Below are 19,412 nucleotides of genomic sequence, written 5' to 3' on the forward strand. Positions count from 1 at the left end.
TCAGCCTTCCAAGTAGCCGGAACTACAGGCGTGCACTACCACGCCCAGCCAATTTTTTTTTTACTGTAGAGATGAGGTCTCGCCAAGTTACCCAGGCTGGTCTCAAACCCACAGGCTCAGGCAAGCCACTTACCTCGGCCTCCCAAAGTGCTGAGATTACAGGCTGAGCCACCAAGCCCGCCCATCTCACTCTTTTTTTAAGACAGAGTTTCTTTCTCACCAAGACTGCATTGCAATGGCACAATCCCATCTCACTACAGCCTCAACCTCCTGGACTCAAGTCATCCTCCTGCCTCAACCTCCTGAGTACCTGGGATGATAGGCACCTGCCACCATGCTGGCTAATTTTTTTTTCTTTTCTTTTTTTTTTTTTGTAGATGAGGTCTTACTATGTTGCCCAGGCTCAAATTCCTAGGCTCAAGCAAAGTGCACCTTGGCCTCCCAAAGTGCTAGGATTACAGGCATGTCCCACTGCATCCAGCCAAGATCTCTCTTTTAAGAAATGTAGTAATATATACTTTAGATGGCACAGGGGAAGGTAATTATTTTATTAGCAACATTATTAGGTACCATCTTAATCCCCTAACCAGAGCCTCATCACTATTGGAGTAACTTGAGGCTCCACTTCTGAGTGAGGACAACATGCTCAGAGGGAGGCAATCTAAACCTTCCAACATGATAGAACTCTGCGTTGCTCAGAAGGCAGCTCTGTGGAGGTGCCTGGCTCCTGATTCTGCCAGATTTTACTGAGGCCACTCCAAATGGAGAAGTCAGGGGTCTTGACACCAGGTCCTGGCATAGCTAACATGCAATCCCACTATCTTTGGAATATTTGCCCTTTTAATAATTATGATATTCATTATTGGTTTACTATTCCCCTATAGAAGAGTGTATAAGACTTTATTTTTCTGCCATTAAAAAAAAGTCATTTCATTTAGGGCATAATTCAATGTGCTTACCGTAATCGGTAACAAAAAACTCATACATGGTTTGATTCACGCCTTTAGGTATTTCTGGTAAGTCTAACTTGCTTTCATGATGTCGTAAAAAGGCTTCAAGTTTTTCTCTGCTTTCCAGTTCCAGGAGGGCTCCCAAACTCCACATTAGACCAAAGACAAATAATTTATGAAGATGTTCGACACATGAAATACCACCTTCTTCTTTGGAGGGAATTAAACCTTCTAGAAGATTAAGAGACTGAAAAATTTTTAAATAAAATAGTTTTAGATTTAAATTTTTAAAATAAAAAATTAATAAAATTAAAAGGATCAGGGAAAGAGAAGGAAAAACAAATATATCTCAAGCTTTTGCTTGATCACTGTTCTACAGCATTTAGAAGAAAGGTCACCCTACTTCAGACCGGCCACATGGTCTAGTAGAAAAAACCCTGAATTGGGAATTGGCAAATGTGCTTTCTACCCCCAGTTGATGCCACTGACCTGAGTCTCAGTTTCTTAATGGGAAAGCAAAAGGCCTAGACTAGATGTTTGCTAGGATAGCATCTGGTTTTAAAGTTTGGTTATACAAATTTTCCTGATCAGAGATTCGATTTCTTTTTGACGTTTGGCAGGACTTAGCAAACTGTGGCCCCAAGGGTAAATAAAATTTTATTGGAACACAGCCACACCTACTCATTTAGGCATGGTCTCTAGTGGCTTTTGTGCTACAATAGCAAAGTTGAGTGGCGAAAACAGAGGGTTGTGCAAAGCTTAAAATATTTACTACCTGGCCCTTAAAAAAAATAAGTATGCCAACTCCCTTACAGCATCAGAAAGAAATGTATACTACAGTAAGAAATCCTCAGTCTTTCAAACCGAAATTATTTCAAGATAAAATTTTCTCTTACATTCTGCATTTAAAAATAATTACTAAATAATTCACTGATTTGGGCTTCATATATTATTTCTAACCTACCAGCCCTCAATGTCTGACATCCCTTACACTGAGAATCAAAGCACTAGAATATTGAGGAAGCACCTATAGACCAGAATTAGGAGAGCCCTTAAAAATCTATGACTAGTTCTGGTATTTTTTCCAAACACTGGTAAGGAAAACTGAGAATATTACAAGTCATTTCTCAGAGTGTATGTTTAAAGCTTTTCCCTATCTGATATACACTAAATCTGCAACTAAGATTACCATCCAAGTTTTTCTGATTGCCACAAGCTCCTTTTTGTGTTTTTCTGTAAAACTGTCTGTCTTATTTTGTTGACTGTCATTATAGGACACACTTTCTGGGTCAAGTTACTAAACCTGACAGTGGGAAAAATAGTTCATTCCCCTTTCCCTGACAATAGCCCTCTGGGAAGTGAAAATAATAAAGATAGTAGGATCATTAATAAGATCTTTACTAGGTAGGAGTCAAACTACTCAGAGTTTTTACAGTCACATTATAAGATTTCTAAGGACTGCGTGAATTTTCTATTTCAGATGCCTGTAAACTGCAACTGAGTGAAAAAAATAAATTTCAAACATAAGTAGCAGATGTACAAAAACAATCTTACTTGCATAATATAGTTGCACTCTAAGAGCTGCATTTTGGGATTGAGGTTTAGTTTCATATATGTGTATGTATCTTCAAATGCTTTATCATAGAGAGTCAGGAATACAGTAGCTTCCTGTGCCGTGCGCTTCTTCAACCATGCCTGCCACACAGAAACAGAATCTCTGTTTATTAAGAAAGGGGACTGTGGACAGGTGCTGAGTGTACTCCCGTCCATGCCTCTCCCCCACCTGTAGAATTGGCCTCCAGCTGAGAGCAGAGCTGCTGATATAGACCATGCCCATCCTAGAAACCGTGGCAGGAGAGGCGTTCTCAATGTTGTGGACTTCAAACAAAAGCTTACAGTTAGGGGCCATGGGAATGCGATCTCCATTTGCTAATGTGAGAGTTTTATTGTCATCCAACACAGAGTTTAAGTTCTCAATCCAAATGGCATCCACAGGGCCATCTAAAATGAGGAAAACGTTTTCACCTGCAGATAATTAAAACAGAAAATTAAACAAATATTGTCTTAACCAACTGACAGGGGAAAAATGATCACAAAGGAGGGTGTGTGTGTGTGTGTATACCTTTTTTAGCTTTTAACGTTTTTCTCCACAGAGTAGAAAAAATCCCATCCGTCCAGTCATTGGTAGCAGTATCCAGTCGGCCAAACATCTGAGGTGCAGTGATAGCTTTTGGATTCATTCGCATTTCTCTGTGAGGCCTTCCGCATTCTGTTAGCGCCTTCATCAGAACTGTTATAACAGTGGTCTTTCCAGAACCACTGGGTCCAAGAGTCATCAAGCCATGCCGCACCAGAGACGTCTCATATAACTAGACAATTCAACAAGAAATTTAAAAATGTAATTTGTGAGTCTCTTGCTGACATTTAAGGCAGTTAGCTGAAAGTTAAAAGGCTCTAAATAAGTTCTTCATTACAGTAACTAGTTCACTATTTAAAAGTTGTACAAATGTTCTTTGTTTCACTAGATGTGCATAGCAAATTAGCATCACTAATTTATATTATAAAATGATGTAAGGGATAAAATGATATCAGTGAAAAAGTAATCACAATGTGAAACTTGAATTACATCTTGGAAATAACTAATTCAAGATCTAGTTTCTGTTTCTCACACTGCCATTCCCTGTGATTTTGGTTTGCTGATACTATATAAACCAACATTTGCCACAAACTTTCTCTGCATCCAATGTGATGATATCGCCCCTTAGTGGTGGAAAACGGCAAGACAGAGCGTCCCAGGAAGATTCACATGGGCCTTCTGGTTCCCCAGAAGTACATCTTGAATGAGGGTTCATGGGCAAGTGATTTATTCAAGGAGTGCTTCCAGGAGAAACCAGTAAGGGAGCAGGGAAATAGGGCAGGGATGCGAAGAAGCCAAGCAAGGTGTGGTCAAGGACCAAGTCCTGTAGGGTAGACTTAAGCCTGATGCTGCAGGAGGACTCTGGAGTCTAAGTTACACCTGAGATAGTTCCTCCTGGAAGCAGGGGAGCTTGACTTTCCTACTCTATCACCCATCAGTCCTTCAGTGAGGAAAGGTTGGGTGGGAAATACTCCCAGGCGATGCCCGCTCTTTGTGCCTGCCAGCAAAGGGGCTCCAGGCCTCCTTTTGCTATTAGAAGCAAAAATAGCCGGGCTCGTGGCTCAGCCTTAATCCCGCGTCTTTGGGAGGCTGAGGTGAGTGGATTGCCTGAGCCCGCGGGTTCGAGACCCGCCTGGGCAGCGAGACCTCATTTCTACAATAAATCAAAAAATGAGCCGGGCGGTAGCGCATGCCTGTAGTTACGACTACTCGGAAGGCTGGGACGGAAGGATCGCCGGAGCCCAGCAGGCGAGGCTGCGGTGGCCAGGAGCGGCCACTGCACTCCAGTCTGGGTGACCGAGTGAGACTCCAACTCAAAAAAAAAAAAAAAAAAAAGAAGCAAAAACACACAGAAATTGGGAGGGACACACAAAAGTGGCGGAAGGGATTCAAGGAGACATGCTAAGAGCATGGATGGCATCTGTTCCAACATCCTGTCTAGAGCTTTCTTAATAATAAAAAAAAAAGACATCAAAAGTCTCACGGCTGACCAGAGGTAGAATCTGCGTTATTCCCTTAACAATGTGGACAGAAATGTACTACTATGGTAACCCACAGTTTAAAAGCAGCAGAAGCACTGTTCCATAACAATATGTTCAAGAGTAACATTATTGGCATCAACAAAGACCACAAAATCCTAGTACCCACCACTGAGATGATCAAGATTTGAATACTCAGCATATTGGATACATGTCATGTATAAATGGTTTACCCAGACTTTAAAAAAATATATTTAAAATGGTTTCTGATACACGGATGGTAAAAAAAAAAAAAAAATACTTGAACATTTCCCAATGTGTGTATATCTATGTAAGATTTGGCTACGTCTCTGATACTTGCACATCTTATAATCTGGCAAGAACAGTAGGTTAAAATAAGCATTGTTATTTTTCAAATGCAGTTTTTAACACTCTCCACAATTCAGTTCCTTCATTCTCTAAGGAACATGTCTCTACTACAGGTTCTTGATTCTGCTGATAAAGTGGTTGGGTCACAAGGATGAAATGTGACGGGCAGAAAGACACCAACAGACACAGGCAAAGGATTCATATTTTAGTGTAGGTGGAAGATATCATAAAGCAGGAGCAAAGTAGCACACCCAGATTCCTCAGCCTCTGTGTCCCACTAAAGAACCCAGCTGCAGTCACTACTGCCAGATTGGTGCAAGAAGCCGGTTGGGTTGTTCCACCTCACAAGGTTTTTATCATCTACTATTCCATCCCAGTTGTTCTTGAGATTCTAGTCACTGCCCGACCTTCTCACCAGGTATAAGTAACAACCACAGTAAATTACGGCTTGATTACTATGAGGCAGGTTAAATCCATACTATCTCTCTGGGACAAACACATCCTCCCTAAGGTCTCTTCCTTCAATGATGTATATGTGGTGTTTTTATTTAGTTTTGACATCAGCATCTATTAAATTAATATCACGAGTTATTCTATTCAAACTGTGATCTTTACCATACACTGGTAACAGATTAAAATGTCTTTACCTGCACAAGTTTGAGGTTCCAGGGTGGATGATTAATCAAGCCTTCTATCTGAACCTGGTGGGCTACTGCAGTTTGCAGTTCTGCATAAGTACTACTATCCAGTTGCAAACCTGGAAACAGGTCATTGATTAAGCTGAGGAACAGAGGTTCGTCTTCGTCAACCTAAAGAAGCATGGGTTAAAATAAACTTACTCAGTCAACAAACATTTATCCACTAGCTATGATATTTATCAGCTAGCTAGTGATGCATGCATAGCACTTATCACTTCACGCTCAGAGAATCATTTATTATTCTCCTGAACACCACCACTGAATCCTCATTGTACTCAAAGTTCTTTGGCATTCCACGTCTTCTACAATCCAGTCTCAATCTACAGCTCCAAGGTCTGATCTCATTACTGTATCATATGAATGCTCTGCTGCTTCTCGAAGACTGGTATTTGCATTAACCTTTAAAGTAGCAATTTGTAGTCCCAACCCCATAAGAATAGAGTATTAATATTCTATTTAAATTGGGAAAATACCTACAAACTTATGGGGCATCATCCAACATTGGCTGGAAAACTCTATCAGGGCAATGTTCCGCCTTTCTAATAAGCAGTAGGTTTGGTAAACTGACTCCACTTCTTATTTGCTATGTCTTTAATACATGGATTGCCCCTTTTCAACTTCTAATGCCTTCTGATTTCTCCTTATTCTCTGGGGCTTCTGTATTCTTTCCTGAATACTTATCTATGGCTTTCAAGAATACCATTAGCTAAGGGAGGCAGTAAAGTCTACTGGAGGGAGCAGGGGATTTGGCTTCAGAAGATCTTAAGGATTTCTGTCCCAGCTTCTCAGCTGAAGGTGATTACAGGGGAGTCCTTCAACTTCCAACTCTCAGTTCCCCCATAAGTAAAATGACAAGAAGCAAACTAGCCGTCTATATCCCACAGAGTTGCAGGCTCAAACAAGACAATATACCCAGAAAGCCTGTGCAACAATAACAAATTCTACAGAGGTTCATTGTTAGTTTGTGGCACATAAAAACCCTTGAACAAACTCCATGTGAACCTGCCCGTCAGTTAATTCAAAACAACCTGATTATAACTGTAACAAGCATGAAAGCAGAAAAGCAACTCTTATAATTTCCACAGAATAGTTTTAATGCATTTTTGGAAAACAGGAATGGTGTTGATGTTTTAGGAAAGATATATCGGAGATAAGCTAGTCATATGTAGATAAAGCAAAAAGTTCCCATGTTTTCCTGTGAATCCAGATTGTCTTGTCGAGAATCTGGGTCATATTATGAATAATGGTAGAGATCTAGGTTGAAATTTTAGAGCCGAAGCCCACTGATGACCTGTCTCACTGCCCATGGCTGATAAGAGGTACTTCTGGCCCATGTTGGTCATACAAGGTTATGGGTTGTTTTTTTGTTTGTTTGTTTGTCTGTTTGTATCCTTCTTGTGGAAACACAGCATTAGCTTCACACACCCATTATCCCGCAATTATTAGTGCTCACAGCTCAGCATGAGCTAACCCCCACTTGTTAGCCGAGTAGTAGACAACCAGGTCAAACTTTTGGAAAAGAAATGAATTTGGAGAAGAAAGATACCAATTTAGAAAGGTTCATATCTCTTAGTCCTCTCATGACAATGCTTAATTCACTATCTTCTGGTCTGGCTCTTTTTTGAGATCCAAGTGTCCTCAAAACAGACAGAATATTTCTCAACCCAAAGTCATAATGAACCTAACATGAAAGAAGAGAGAAAAAAGTGATTTAATTGAAAAACTAAACGGAGACCTCTATACAGGTAGATATTCTGGTATTTACATGGGGTGGCTGAACTGTAAAGTCTTATTAGCTCAATTTTCCTGCCTTTCCTTTGACTGAAAAATGGTAATTCCATTGAGAAAACTAAACTGTAGTATACAGTTTCACACCTTAAATTATCTTTTAAGAATAATACAGTCTGATACAGTTTGAGCAACAAACATTGGATTTTAAATGTATAACCAACCAGTTATAGACAATATTATTCCATTTACATAACACTCTTGAAATAAAATTATAGAGATGGAAAAAATGTTAGTGGCTGCAAGGGGCTAGTTGGAAGAGAGGTAGGTGTGGCTATCAAGGAGCAGCATGAGGAAAACTGGAAGTGAAGAAATAGTTCTGTATCTTGATTGTGGTGGTGTTTACATGAATTGATACATAGAACTACACACACACACACACACACACACACACAGGAGTGCATGCATAACTGGTGAAACTCTGTGGATTGTTCCAGTGTCAATTTTATGGTATTGTGATTGTATTATAGTTACAAGATGTCAACATTGGAGGAGGCAGGGTGAAAGATATCCACTTCCCTGTATATGTCTTTGCAACTTCCTATGCATCTACAATTATTTCAAAATAAAAAGGTTTTAAAATACATAACCAATAGGTCAAATTAAGTACAAATATATTTTAGAAAAGAGTTAATGAGATTTTTAAAAAACTCATTAATTAGTATTTATCAATATTGTAAAACAAAAAAAACAAATTCTATAGCTAGGGGAAAAATAGATCATATAGTTACCTGTTTAGTAAGTTGCTCTTCACAGAGTTTGTAAAGAACATAAAACTTTTGAGCCAAGATAATATTTTCAAGAAAACCACAGCTTGCAAGCTTAACTCGCATAATGATCTGAAAAATTATATAGTGAGATTTTTCAACAACTTCAGTAAAAAAACAGGTAGAGGATATAAATTATGCCATGCATTTAAATCCCAGTGCATACCTGTCTATCAGGAACCATCATAGCAACAGTTCTAAATTGGATTTTTAAGTTTTCTGGTAGTTCCTGGCGCCCAGCATATCCAGGGTTCTAAAGGTAAAAACATAGTTAATTTTTAAGTGTTGACATAATCTTCATTTCCTGAATATAAATACATCTCAAACCCCTAGTTCAGATTTTACAGTGCCATTAAAAGCATTTGTTTTTTAATGTTTTCTCAAAAGTGTGTTTTAAACCTTCCATATTTATTAATGTTCACATCATTCCCTTTTATATTTCCATTTCATTGCATTAGTAAAGTTGCACACAATTCTGTGCAGCAAAAATTAAGTATGTGTATCTGTTGGCTTTAAAAAATAGAAAATAAAATGGAAAAAGAGAAAATAAAACTGAGTAACACCTGGATAGTTATGGACTAAAATATGTTACTGATTTTAAAAATTCAGAATTTTTCACTGATCAGTTTCCACTTAGGTATTTTTAAAAATTTCATCTCTTTAATTATTCTTTGCAGTCATAGCTAGAGTTCTTTGGCTGGCAAAAACCCATGGGAACAAGGGAAAATAAAGAAGGGTATATTGGGGGGAAATATTGGAAAAGAGAAAAGGGAGGTGAAAAAGAAACTAAGGTCTCAAGAGTAGCAACAGGTTAAAGACAGGTCAGATCCAAAGGTCCCAAAGGAAAAGTTGGAGGTACCAAGACAAGTGAAGTAAACAGGATTCAGTTATTTTAAGAATGTTAATTCAGAAACCTTCAGCCTCTGCCGGGTGCAGTGGCTCATGCATGTAATCCCAGCACTTTGGAAGGCAGAGGCGAGAGAACTGCCCGAGCCCACAGGTTCGAGACCAGCCTGGGCAACATGGCAAGACCTCGTCCCTATAATAAATTAAAAAATTAGCCAGTTGTGGTGGCATGCATGTGTAGCTCCAGCTACTTGACAGGCTGAAGTGGAATGATCATCTGAGTACACCAGGTTGAGGCTGCGGTGGCCATCAGTGTGCCACTGCACTCCAGCCTGGGTGACAGAGTGAGACACTGACTCAAAAAAAAAAAAAAAGGAGAAGAAGAAGAAAAGAAAAGAAAAAGAAACCTTCAGTCCCTGGACCGGACATTGTCAATAGGCTAGATATCTTGTTAGGTGCTGAAATAGAGACTACTGGATGCCCCTCAATGCTCCCCTTCTCCTTCCTTAGCCACAGAACCCCAGTTGCAAGCTGGGGACATCACCACGGATTAAAACTACATTTCCCAGCCTTCCTTACAGGTGATGTGACTACATCTACCCAGTAAGATACAAAGCAACACACACTGTCTATAAAAAATCCTCAATGTTTGTTTGAAGGGAATTGATTCAATTCAATTCATTGGCTGCAACAAAATAGAGATGATTTCTGCAGCATCTTGATCTTGAAGATGGACTCTGACGGAGTAGACCATAGAAAGATCTTAAGAGAAAAAATGCTCACATGTTAAGCTGCTATTTTGTGTGTGTGTGTCTGTTATTCACAGCTTAATGCAATGTCTAATTTCTATTTCCAATATTATTCTTAATCCAGGGAGAATGTTAAACAGTTAAATTCTTCTAGGCTGTAGTTTTGCATTGAGTAAATTTCTCCATCCCATTTCTTGAGTTATAACAAATCACTTCTGGATTATTATCATTAGTTCTCCCTAACTGCTTTACTGGATGTTTGCTTACAATAAAGCTTATCAGAAACATTCTGATTTTGCTTCCTATAATTTATCTTTTTCCACTGGGACATTTAAAACTCAAGAGTACTTTGCATTATCTTGTAACTTAGAGAATTAACTTTACAGGAAACACATAACAATGTTAAAACTTGTTCAACATTAACTTCCTTTCCCTAATTCATAGCAACTCCTGTTTATTTATGCCTTTTGCTTTCTGTCTTTACAATACTGCATCTCAAAGCTCTGCCCTCAATCACGGAACTGAATTTGTTACAATAACTTAACATAGGACCTTGTTAAATTATTTTGGAATTTAAGTCATTCCTTTTTATTCAGTATCGGAGAAAAACCAGATGTAGAGGTTAGGCAGACAGGTTTTGATGTTAGGGATTCAATAACCTATTTATCTTACTGGCTGTGTGAACTGAGCAGGTTTTTCAGTCTCCCTGAGCCTCAGCTATGGAATGTCCAGCTCAAAGGGCCATCATAGCTAGAAGATAACATAATGTACATGTGAGAGTCATTAGTGTTACTGACCAAATATTTGGGGTTCTTCCTCCTTCCAGTTACATGATAGGACTGAATTTCCCTGCCCCCTTAAAGTCAGGTGCGGTCATGTAACTTGCTTCAGCCAATGACTTATGACTTGGGTTACTTCTAGAAAAAAACTCAAAGAACCAGAGCAAAATTCTTCATGTTCTCCTTTTCTTTTGCTTCAGCAACCAGCAATGATTTAGACAGTAGCTACCTTGTCAGCCTGAGTGCCAGAGTAAGTGACACAGGATGGGGAACCCCCAAAGTTGGGGTCTGGCTCAAAAGGCCAAGTGGGTTCTTGGCTTCATACAGGAAATAATTCAAGAGCCAGCCACTGAAGTAAAGTGAAATCAAGTTTATTAGAAAGAGGAACAGAAATCAGGCTATTCCATGGACAGAGAAGTCTCCATACATTGCTAGGATTTCAGCTGAAAAATAAAAGCAAGTTTATTGAAACGACAGAGAGCAGGTTTCTCCTTAGGCAGAGCTTCCTGGGCTGGTCTAAAAGAAGAACAGCAGTCATACATCACTGGGGTTTTGCTTTATAACTATTTCTCAATTTTATGTTAAACAAGGAGTGGAATATTCATGGGTTTCCTGGGAAAGTGGTAGAGATTTCTAAGAACTAGGGTCCTCCCCAATTTGTTACTATAAATCGGACTCGTCATTGCACTGGAGGGTGTGCCATTTAGCTTGCTAATGTATTATAATTAGTGTATGACAAGGGGCAAGGTCAGTAGCAAACAAATTAATCATCATCTTGGTCCTAGTTGGCTTTAACCAGTTCTTAAATGCATCCTGTTTTTCTTCGTGGGGTCTCAGAAAGAAACTGTCTCAGCTACCTGTCTTGAGAAATCAGCCTTGTTGATTATCCTTGCTGCAGGAAAATAGTCTTGCCAAACTCCTTTCTCATGAGGACATATATAAAGTAGCCCTGGCCTTCCCGTCCTTATCTCAATCAATCCACAGTGGATTAGTGGCATGAGAGAGAAATAAATATTTGTGGTTTTAAGTGACTAAGATTTGGGGATTATTTGTTACTGCTGTACAGCATGAGTTATACTATCTGATACAGTACATAGAACATTTAACATTATACCTTATACATACTAAGTTTTCAATAAACAGAAGCTATTATCATCATTAACATATTAGTATTGTATCTTCTATCTGGACTGTACTTCCTACTCAGAAAAATCACTTAATAAGAGAAAGCAAGCCGGGCTCGGTGGCTCAGCCTGTAATCCCGCACTTTGGGAGGCCGAGGTGAGTGGATTGCCTGAGCCTGTGGGTTCGAGACCCGCCTGGGCAACTTGGCGAGACCTCATCTCTACAATAAATCAAAAAATTAGCCGGCATGGTAGCGCGCGCCTGTAGTTCCAGCTACTTGGGAGGCTGAGGCGGAAGGATTGCCGGACCCCAGCAGGTCGAGGCTGCGGTGGCCGGGAGCGGCCACTGCACTCCAGTCTGGGTGACAGAGTGAGACTCCACCTCAAAAAAAAAAGAGAGAGAAAGCAGCTCATGACTCCTGAATAGTCAGTCATTTACCCACTAATATACGCTTTCTTTTATTTAAGTCTGTAACAATTAAATGAATCAAATTGCATTTAAAACCTATGTTCTTACCATTGTTAAGAAGATTCCAAATTCTGGATTTAAATCAACACAATCACCATCAGAAAATATGAACTGTTTCTTTCTCTCTTTTCTTGCTGTCAAAACAATAAAAATTTGTTGCGCTGCCACTGATAATACAGGCAATTCAATTCTGTTAAACTCATCAAAACAGCCCCAGGAGCCTGACTGTGCAAGACCTGGCATGAAAGACAGTTAATTTGTAAAGTTTTTCTCCATAATATGCAATAATAAATAAAATAATAATTTCTCCAAAGTGTTCTCAAACCATTAGATATTGAAACACAGTTTTCATAAAGTCTCACATCTGTTTATAAAGACATATTTAATTCCAGTGTTAAGGAGAGGTTTAATTATTTGTATATTATCACCAAAACAACACAGATAGTATACTGCCGAAAGAAAGTACAGATATTGGGTGTATTTTGAAGGTAAAACCAATAGTCATTGTTGACAGATTGGATCTGAGCATGAAAAAAAAAGAGGAGTAAAGGATAAGACAAGGTTGTTTTGTTGTTGCTGTTGTGTGTTTTGTTTGTTTTGTCTGGGCACCTAGAAGAATGAAGTGACCATTTAGTGAGATGGAGAATGTTGAGGAATGAGTAGATATAGGGAGGGAGATGGGAAGTTTGGTTTTTGATGTGGTGAATTTGAGCCTATTAGACATTTAAGTGGAGACGACAAGTCATCAGAGTTTCCAGGAGAAGTCCTTGCTAGAGATATATATTTGGGAGTCATCCTATAGATGACATTTAAAGCTTGGGTCTGCATGAGATCAACAAGAGAATGCATGTAGATAGAAAAGAGAAGGACTCCAAGAACTAAGCTCTGAGGCTGAAGTGTCCTCAAACACTTTTTTCTCTTTCTGGAAATCATCTCCTAACTAGCTTTCAGGATTTTCTCAAAATTTTCCATCTGCCTACAGCTACCTCTACTTCTTTTTTTTTTTTTTTTTTGAGTCGGAGTCTCGCTCTGTTGCCCATGCTGGAGTTCAGTGGCACGTTCACGCCACTGTAGCCTCAACCTGCTGGGCTCAGGTGATCCTTCCACCTCAGTCTTCCAAGTAGCTGGAACCACAGACATGTGCCACCGCACCCAGCTAATTTTTTTTTTTTAATTGTAGAGACAAGATCTTGCCATGTTGTTCAGGCTGGTCTCAGGCAATCCTCTTGCCTCTGCCTCCAAAAGTGTTGGGATTACAGACGAGCCACCACGCCTGGCTGCTATGCTTTTTAAAAATCCTTCATTTCTGGAAGGCTGAGGCGGAAGGATCGCTGGAGCCCAGCAGGTCGAGGCTGCGGTGGCCGGGAGTGGCCACTGCACTCCAGTCGGACAACAGAGTGAGACTCCAATTCAAAAAAAAAAAAAATCCTTCATTTCAATGGAAGGGAAATCACACGTGTCATCAATTTGCTATCTTGATCTTATCTCCTCTATAATTTCAGGCAATTAGAAATTGATTCTATTTTCATAATCCAATACACATTCGATGTATACACTATAACACCAGAAGTAGTATGGAACCATATGAAATTGATGATATCTGGCCATTTTGACCTAGAAAAATGCAATATCATATGGATCAATCTATGCTAATGTTGGTTATGTGGGATAAGTATCACTTTAGATTGATATCAGAAAATAATGTTAAAAGGCAGTAGAAATAAATTCACCAAGAATAATTTAACATTGCTTGACACTTGCCTTTGAAAATCCTTCCTAGGCCTCTGAAATCCATTTGATCGGAGCAGTTGAACACAACCACATATTTTCCCAAACACCTTCCCATGTCTTTTGTGGTTTCTGTTTTGCCAGTGCCTGCAGGTCCTGCTGGAGCGCCTCCCATGTTCATTCCCAAAGCCTGCGCTAACGTAATATAGCATCTGCAAGTGTTAATCCAATAAAGCTTTATGAATATGGGAAAACGTGTTACAGTAAGGCACAAGCAAAAATACAATGTGATTGGAATGGGCCTGTTTATTTTAGAGTTTGAATAACCCACATAAAAGAAGTGATCAAACAAGGACGGGGTACTTGACATTCATTAAAAGTAGTACAGTGAATCCAAAGATTTTTGGGGACAAACATCTAAGCCCCTCAGCCTTGACTTAAAACCGTTAGGCCTTTCTCCCATTGTGGTCAGTAGAAGAACCAAATAAACAGTGCTGTGCTGGTGGATGTTTAACAACTGGCTCTCCAGGGAAAAAAGAAATAATCCTGAGTTTCATGTTTGCCAACTTCTGTGGTATAAATCAGGGGACCCCAACCCTGGGGGCAGGTCTGTGGCCTGTTAGGAACCAGGTTGCACAGCAGGAGGTGAGCGGCAGCAACCAAGTGAACCATCATCTGTATTGACAGTCACTCCTCATTGCTCGCATTATTGTGAGCTTCCCCTCCTGTCAGATCAGTGATAGCATTAAATTCTCAGGGGAGCACGAACCCTATTGTGAACTATGCATGGAGGGATCTAGGCTGCATGCTCCTTATGAGAATCTAATGTCTGATGATCTGAGGTGGAACTGAGGCAGTGATGCTAGCATTGGGGAGCAGCTACAAATACAGATTAACATTAGTAATGAAGTTTGACTGCACAGAGACCATAGTAAGTCAATTCTTTGCAGATTCATATCAAAACTCTATCAGTGAGTGGAAAGTGAGTTGATGTATTTCAATTGTACAGCTGCATCTGGTAGCAGGCTTTAAGTCAGAATCCGACACTTATTTTAGTTCATGCATGGCCTGCCCATTATTTTATTTACCACTTCCATCTGCATCTCTTTTCTTATGGTGAGTTGTATAATTATTTTATTGTATATTACAATATAATAATAATAGAAATAAAGTGCACAATAAATGTTATGCACTTGAATCATCCTGAAACCATCCCCTCCCCTCCGATCCATGGAAAAATTGTCTTCCACAAAACAAGTCCCTAGTGACAAAAAGGTTGGGGATTGCTGGTATAAATACTTCCACCATGGTTGATGAAAAGATGCCAATATGACATCACAAAACTGGGACAAAAATACATACAGTTGGCTCTCACAGAGTGGTACACGTCATTCCAGCACACCACTGTAAATAAATTATTTTTCTATGAAACGTTTCACTCATTTAGAGAAGTATAAAGGATAATATAATGAATCTCCTTATAGCCATGAACCAGCTTCTGCTGTATTTGTTTGGGATCTAAGTAAAAGTTAGTAAAGATCTTAGTAAAGCTTCATGAGACATGAAGCTTCCTATGTAAACACCAATGGAAGAGAAAACACACTGACATTTATGCTGCAGTGGCATTAGGGATGCAAAAGAGAGAAGCTGGATAAATCAAGAGGGGGTGGGAGATATAATTTGTCATAATTTTACTGGAGGCAGCCTACTTAAAGTAATGTCAGAACTATAATCTGACTTAATTCTACAGACTTATTTTATGCACAGCATATTTGAACTGGGATATATAAAGCTAAAACAGACCCAGTTCTTGCCTAGTATAATACATTGGAAAGAACTGTGAGGGCATCTGCCATGGACTAATTATTCAGACTTGGCCAAGAAACTTCACTTGAGGTATTAAGTTCCACATCTGAAAAACCAAAAGAATAAATTAGATGATCTCCAAGGCACCTGTCTTCTTCACAATTTTAATGACTTCCTTTATGGTTCTAGGAATATTTTTCCATCTTGTAATCTAAAATTCATTATTAAGTCACTCATAATCAGCACTGAAGCCTGTTTTTATTATATGATCTTTTCCTACTTCATAAAAATTTAATGTACATGTGTTTAAGAAACATCTATGGTTATTTCATTGTTAAGTTGACTTTCTATGAGCTAGCCTGTACTCAACATGACAGCAATATGCTTTTGTTAATAATTCAAATGCAATTTTTAAACAATTTAAGCACATGATTTAATTATAACATGGAATGACAAAAACTGGGTTTCCTACCTATCTGTTAATGGAGTGATAACAAGGCGATCAGTGCATCCCAGAAATTCATTCTGGTAAATAAAATCAACATCTGTAATAGACACCACAGTTTGATCCAAATCTTCCTTAAAATAAAATCTACTCTGTTTTAGCCATTCAAAATCAGTAGCTGATTTGATATGCATTTTTACCTTAAAAACATGAAATAGAAAAAAATTACATACTGAATTGCAATAGCATAAAACATAAGCATATGGGCAGTTTTTATTCACTCATTCATGAACTGATTCTCCTTCACTTAACAAATATTTAGTGAATTCCTTCTTGTGCTTGACACTGTGCTGGATGAAAGACAAACATGAATCCAGCCTTCTGGAGCTTAAGAAAAGGGTAAAAGACAGTGAAACAAGAAATTGTAACAAGTATTCAGAGCTCTACCAAAGAAATTCAAGATTCATGAATATATATAGTAGTAGAACCTAACCTAGTTCAAGGGTCTGAGAGCGGCACACAGAAACACACACACACACACACACACAAACACAAACACACACACACACACACACACAAGCACACACACAAACTAAAGCCTGAATAAATAGTAGGAATGGATTAGCCAGGATAATAAAACAAAAGGAGTAATGAGGGTGTGGGAGAAGAAAGTGCTCTAGGCAAAGGCCCAGAAGATCTGGTTAGCATGTTTAAGGAACTGAAAAAAAGTTCAGCATAGCTAAGGCATCTGGGATTTAGAGAAAGAATAAGAGTTGAGGCTTCTTAGGGCCATGAGAAAGGGCTTGGGAACTGGCAATTGGAAGCCACTGAAGGAATTAAGCAGTAGAATGCATACTTAGGTGTGCACCTGCATCTTCCTGAACCAGCACTATAGCCAAAGCCACCCAACCTACCTGATCATGAGCATATATATACACATGGGGCAAGGACTGGACTCCCATTGCCATGGCTGCAAGCTCCAGTACATGGTCCATTAGAAGCAGCAGAGACCAGGCAAGCACTTTTAGGAACTCCATCCCACCACAACCACATTCTGAGGAGCTTCATGACTTTCCACAGTAAACTTGAAGAAACCCCACTCCTGCCCACTCGGGGGAATTAACATAGGAAAGTGGCAGATAGTACCCACCACTGCTTTTAAACCCAGTAAGCCCACTTCCAGGTCATTCAGCTAAACACTAAAAAATTGATCTGGGTGACTATACAATATTCAGATCTCCATCTGACCAGACTTCCATACTCCTTGTTATTTATGTCTTGCTTTTTGTTACTGTTTGCTTCATTGTTTAAGAGCTTGCTTCCCTCTCCAGTTAAGGATTCTCACTCCTCACCTAAAGCACAGTTTGTGTTCATCATCTCAAAAGAGTTACTTTCAGGTAACATCGTCCAGTCCCATCCCCAAGGACTCTGCTCTCTAACACACAACCCACAACCATGGAGATAGCTTGCTACTTTCAAAGTCTGTTTAGATGGTAAGGAGGAGGTGGAGAAGAAATAAGAGAAGAAGGGTTAACATACTTGAGTTCTTGCTGTGTATAAGGCTGTGCTAAACATTATACATGGAAAAATAAAATGCATATATGCTGGTCGTGAGATCTCATTTAGTTGGGATGCAAACTGTTCAATGGTGATTAAGACAAAACAAACCAAAAAAAGGTTCATAGTTTTCACTGTGTACAGGTTTTTAAAAATCCATTCTGTATGAAAAGTAAAGCTTGCTCAACACTTAATTTTCCAAGAAATGTCTTCCATGGGACTTCAGTTTTAGGAGTCAGTGAAAGATGTATAGACAACATTCTCAATGGCATATTCTTAGAGCAGACACAGTAATGAATTCCATAATAGTGTTTCTTGAAGTGGACTTCAACGAAAGTCACGTCAATGAAAGTATAATGGTAATTGCAATTATTAAAAGCAAGTCTGTAGGTCAAAACAATATGTCTAAGTATGAAGCTTTCTGATGATTAGTTTAGTCCAGAGATAAATCCTAGAGCAGTTTAGTTTATCCTCAAAATTTAATATGCATATAAATTATCTGGAAATGTTGTTAAAATGCAGATTGATTCAGTAGATCTGGAAGTGTGGAAAGGAAGGCTAGAGATTCTGCTTGTCTAACAAATTCCCAGGTGATGCCAATGCACTGGTCAAGCATATTGTACTTTAGAAGCGAGGCTCTAGAATAAATGGACTGACCGCATGTCCTTCAAATAATCTTCAAGAAATATAACCTATGTGATCAGAACTTTTGATAAAAGATTGAAACAGGCAGTCTGTGATCATATTCTCTAAAATAGGGCTGAACCTGCATAAATTATGTGTCTGACAAAGGAAAGTGATACCTTCAAGATGTGTCAAATCAGTTGAATAAAGCAATGGTAGTTAAAGATTGTCAAATGGTGGATCAAAACCACCTGGAACCCCTATCCCATAGTAGAGAATCCCTGCTTTAGAAGAACTTGGCCTTGCTCTAGGCCACTGGTTAGAGTCCTATTTCCAGTGGGAATTCAACCACCACCTCTCTTACTCCTGCCCTATAGAACCTTGCCTAATCAAGCCCATGATATTCTGTGGGACATGTTTTTTTTTTTTAGTTGGAGTCTCACTGTCGCCCAGGCTGGAGTGAAGTGGCACACTCACAGCCACCTCAGCATCGACCTGCTGGGCCCAGGTGATCCTTCCACCTCAGCCTTCCACGTAGCTGGAACTACAAGAACGTGCTACCACACCTGGATAATTTTTTTATTTATTGTAGAGACAAGGTCTTACCATGTTGCCCAGGCTGGTCTCAAACTCACGGGCTCAGGCAATCCTCCCACCTCGGCCTCCCAAAGAGCTGGGATTACAGGCTTGAGCCACTGCACCCGGCCTGTTGGACATTATTAATTGGACAAACACCCATGAGAGTTCTCTGAAGCTTGATTTAGCCCAGTCTGGGCTTCTCTTTCCCCAGCTAGCCCATCATAGCTCATGACCTAAATTATACCATGTCCCTAGTTTCTTGATTTAATGGAATATTTAGTTGGTTCCTACTGAGATAGAAATTAAGCAAGACTAGTTTCCTAAAATAAACAACATAGCTACTTTTTCAGGACAGGTAGCTGAGATGGGTTCTCTAGACAGGTAAATGGCCTGGTTTTCTGAGCTCCTACAGAGAAAACAGTTAAGAACCAGTTAAAGCCAGCTAGAACTAAGACAGTAATTAATTTGCCCATTACGGACCTTGCTCCTCATAATATACTTATCATATATTAGCATGCT

At 39.3% G+C, this 19,412-nt stretch overlaps 1 protein-coding gene across 1 annotated transcript in view; it reads right to left on the bottom strand.

Annotated features, from left to right (window-relative positions):
* The window catches only part of DNAH8 (dynein axonemal heavy chain 8), a gene marked incomplete at its 3' end in the record, with an annotated part of 103,423 nt that overhangs the window by 24,470 nt on the left and 59,541 nt on the right, over positions 1 to 19,412 (bottom strand). Inside the window, exons 22-32 of the mRNA XM_008053199.1 lie at positions 16,161 to 16,333; positions 13,916 to 14,094; positions 12,203 to 12,390; positions 8,354 to 8,440; positions 8,152 to 8,259; positions 7,179 to 7,313; positions 5,582 to 5,743; positions 3,073 to 3,319; positions 2,734 to 2,975; positions 2,505 to 2,645; positions 960 to 1,197 (exon numbers count right to left, since the gene is read on the bottom strand). Of these exons, the coding sequence (XP_008051390.1) occupies positions 960 to 1,197; positions 2,505 to 2,645; positions 2,734 to 2,975; positions 3,073 to 3,319; positions 5,582 to 5,743; positions 7,179 to 7,313; positions 8,152 to 8,259; positions 8,354 to 8,440; positions 12,203 to 12,390; positions 13,916 to 14,094; positions 16,161 to 16,333 (1,900 nt within the window). The remainder of the gene's footprint in view (positions 1 to 959; positions 1,198 to 2,504; positions 2,646 to 2,733; positions 2,976 to 3,072; positions 3,320 to 5,581; positions 5,744 to 7,178; positions 7,314 to 8,151; positions 8,260 to 8,353; positions 8,441 to 12,202; positions 12,391 to 13,915; positions 14,095 to 16,160; positions 16,334 to 19,412) is intronic.

The sequence above is a fragment of the Carlito syrichta genome, unplaced genomic scaffold (assembly GCF_000164805.1).
Source record: "Carlito syrichta isolate Samal-C Ts95f unplaced genomic scaffold, Tarsius_syrichta-2.0.1 Scaffold287953, whole genome shotgun sequence".
Taxonomy (NCBI): Eukaryota; Metazoa; Chordata; class Mammalia; order Primates; family Tarsiidae; genus Carlito; species Carlito syrichta.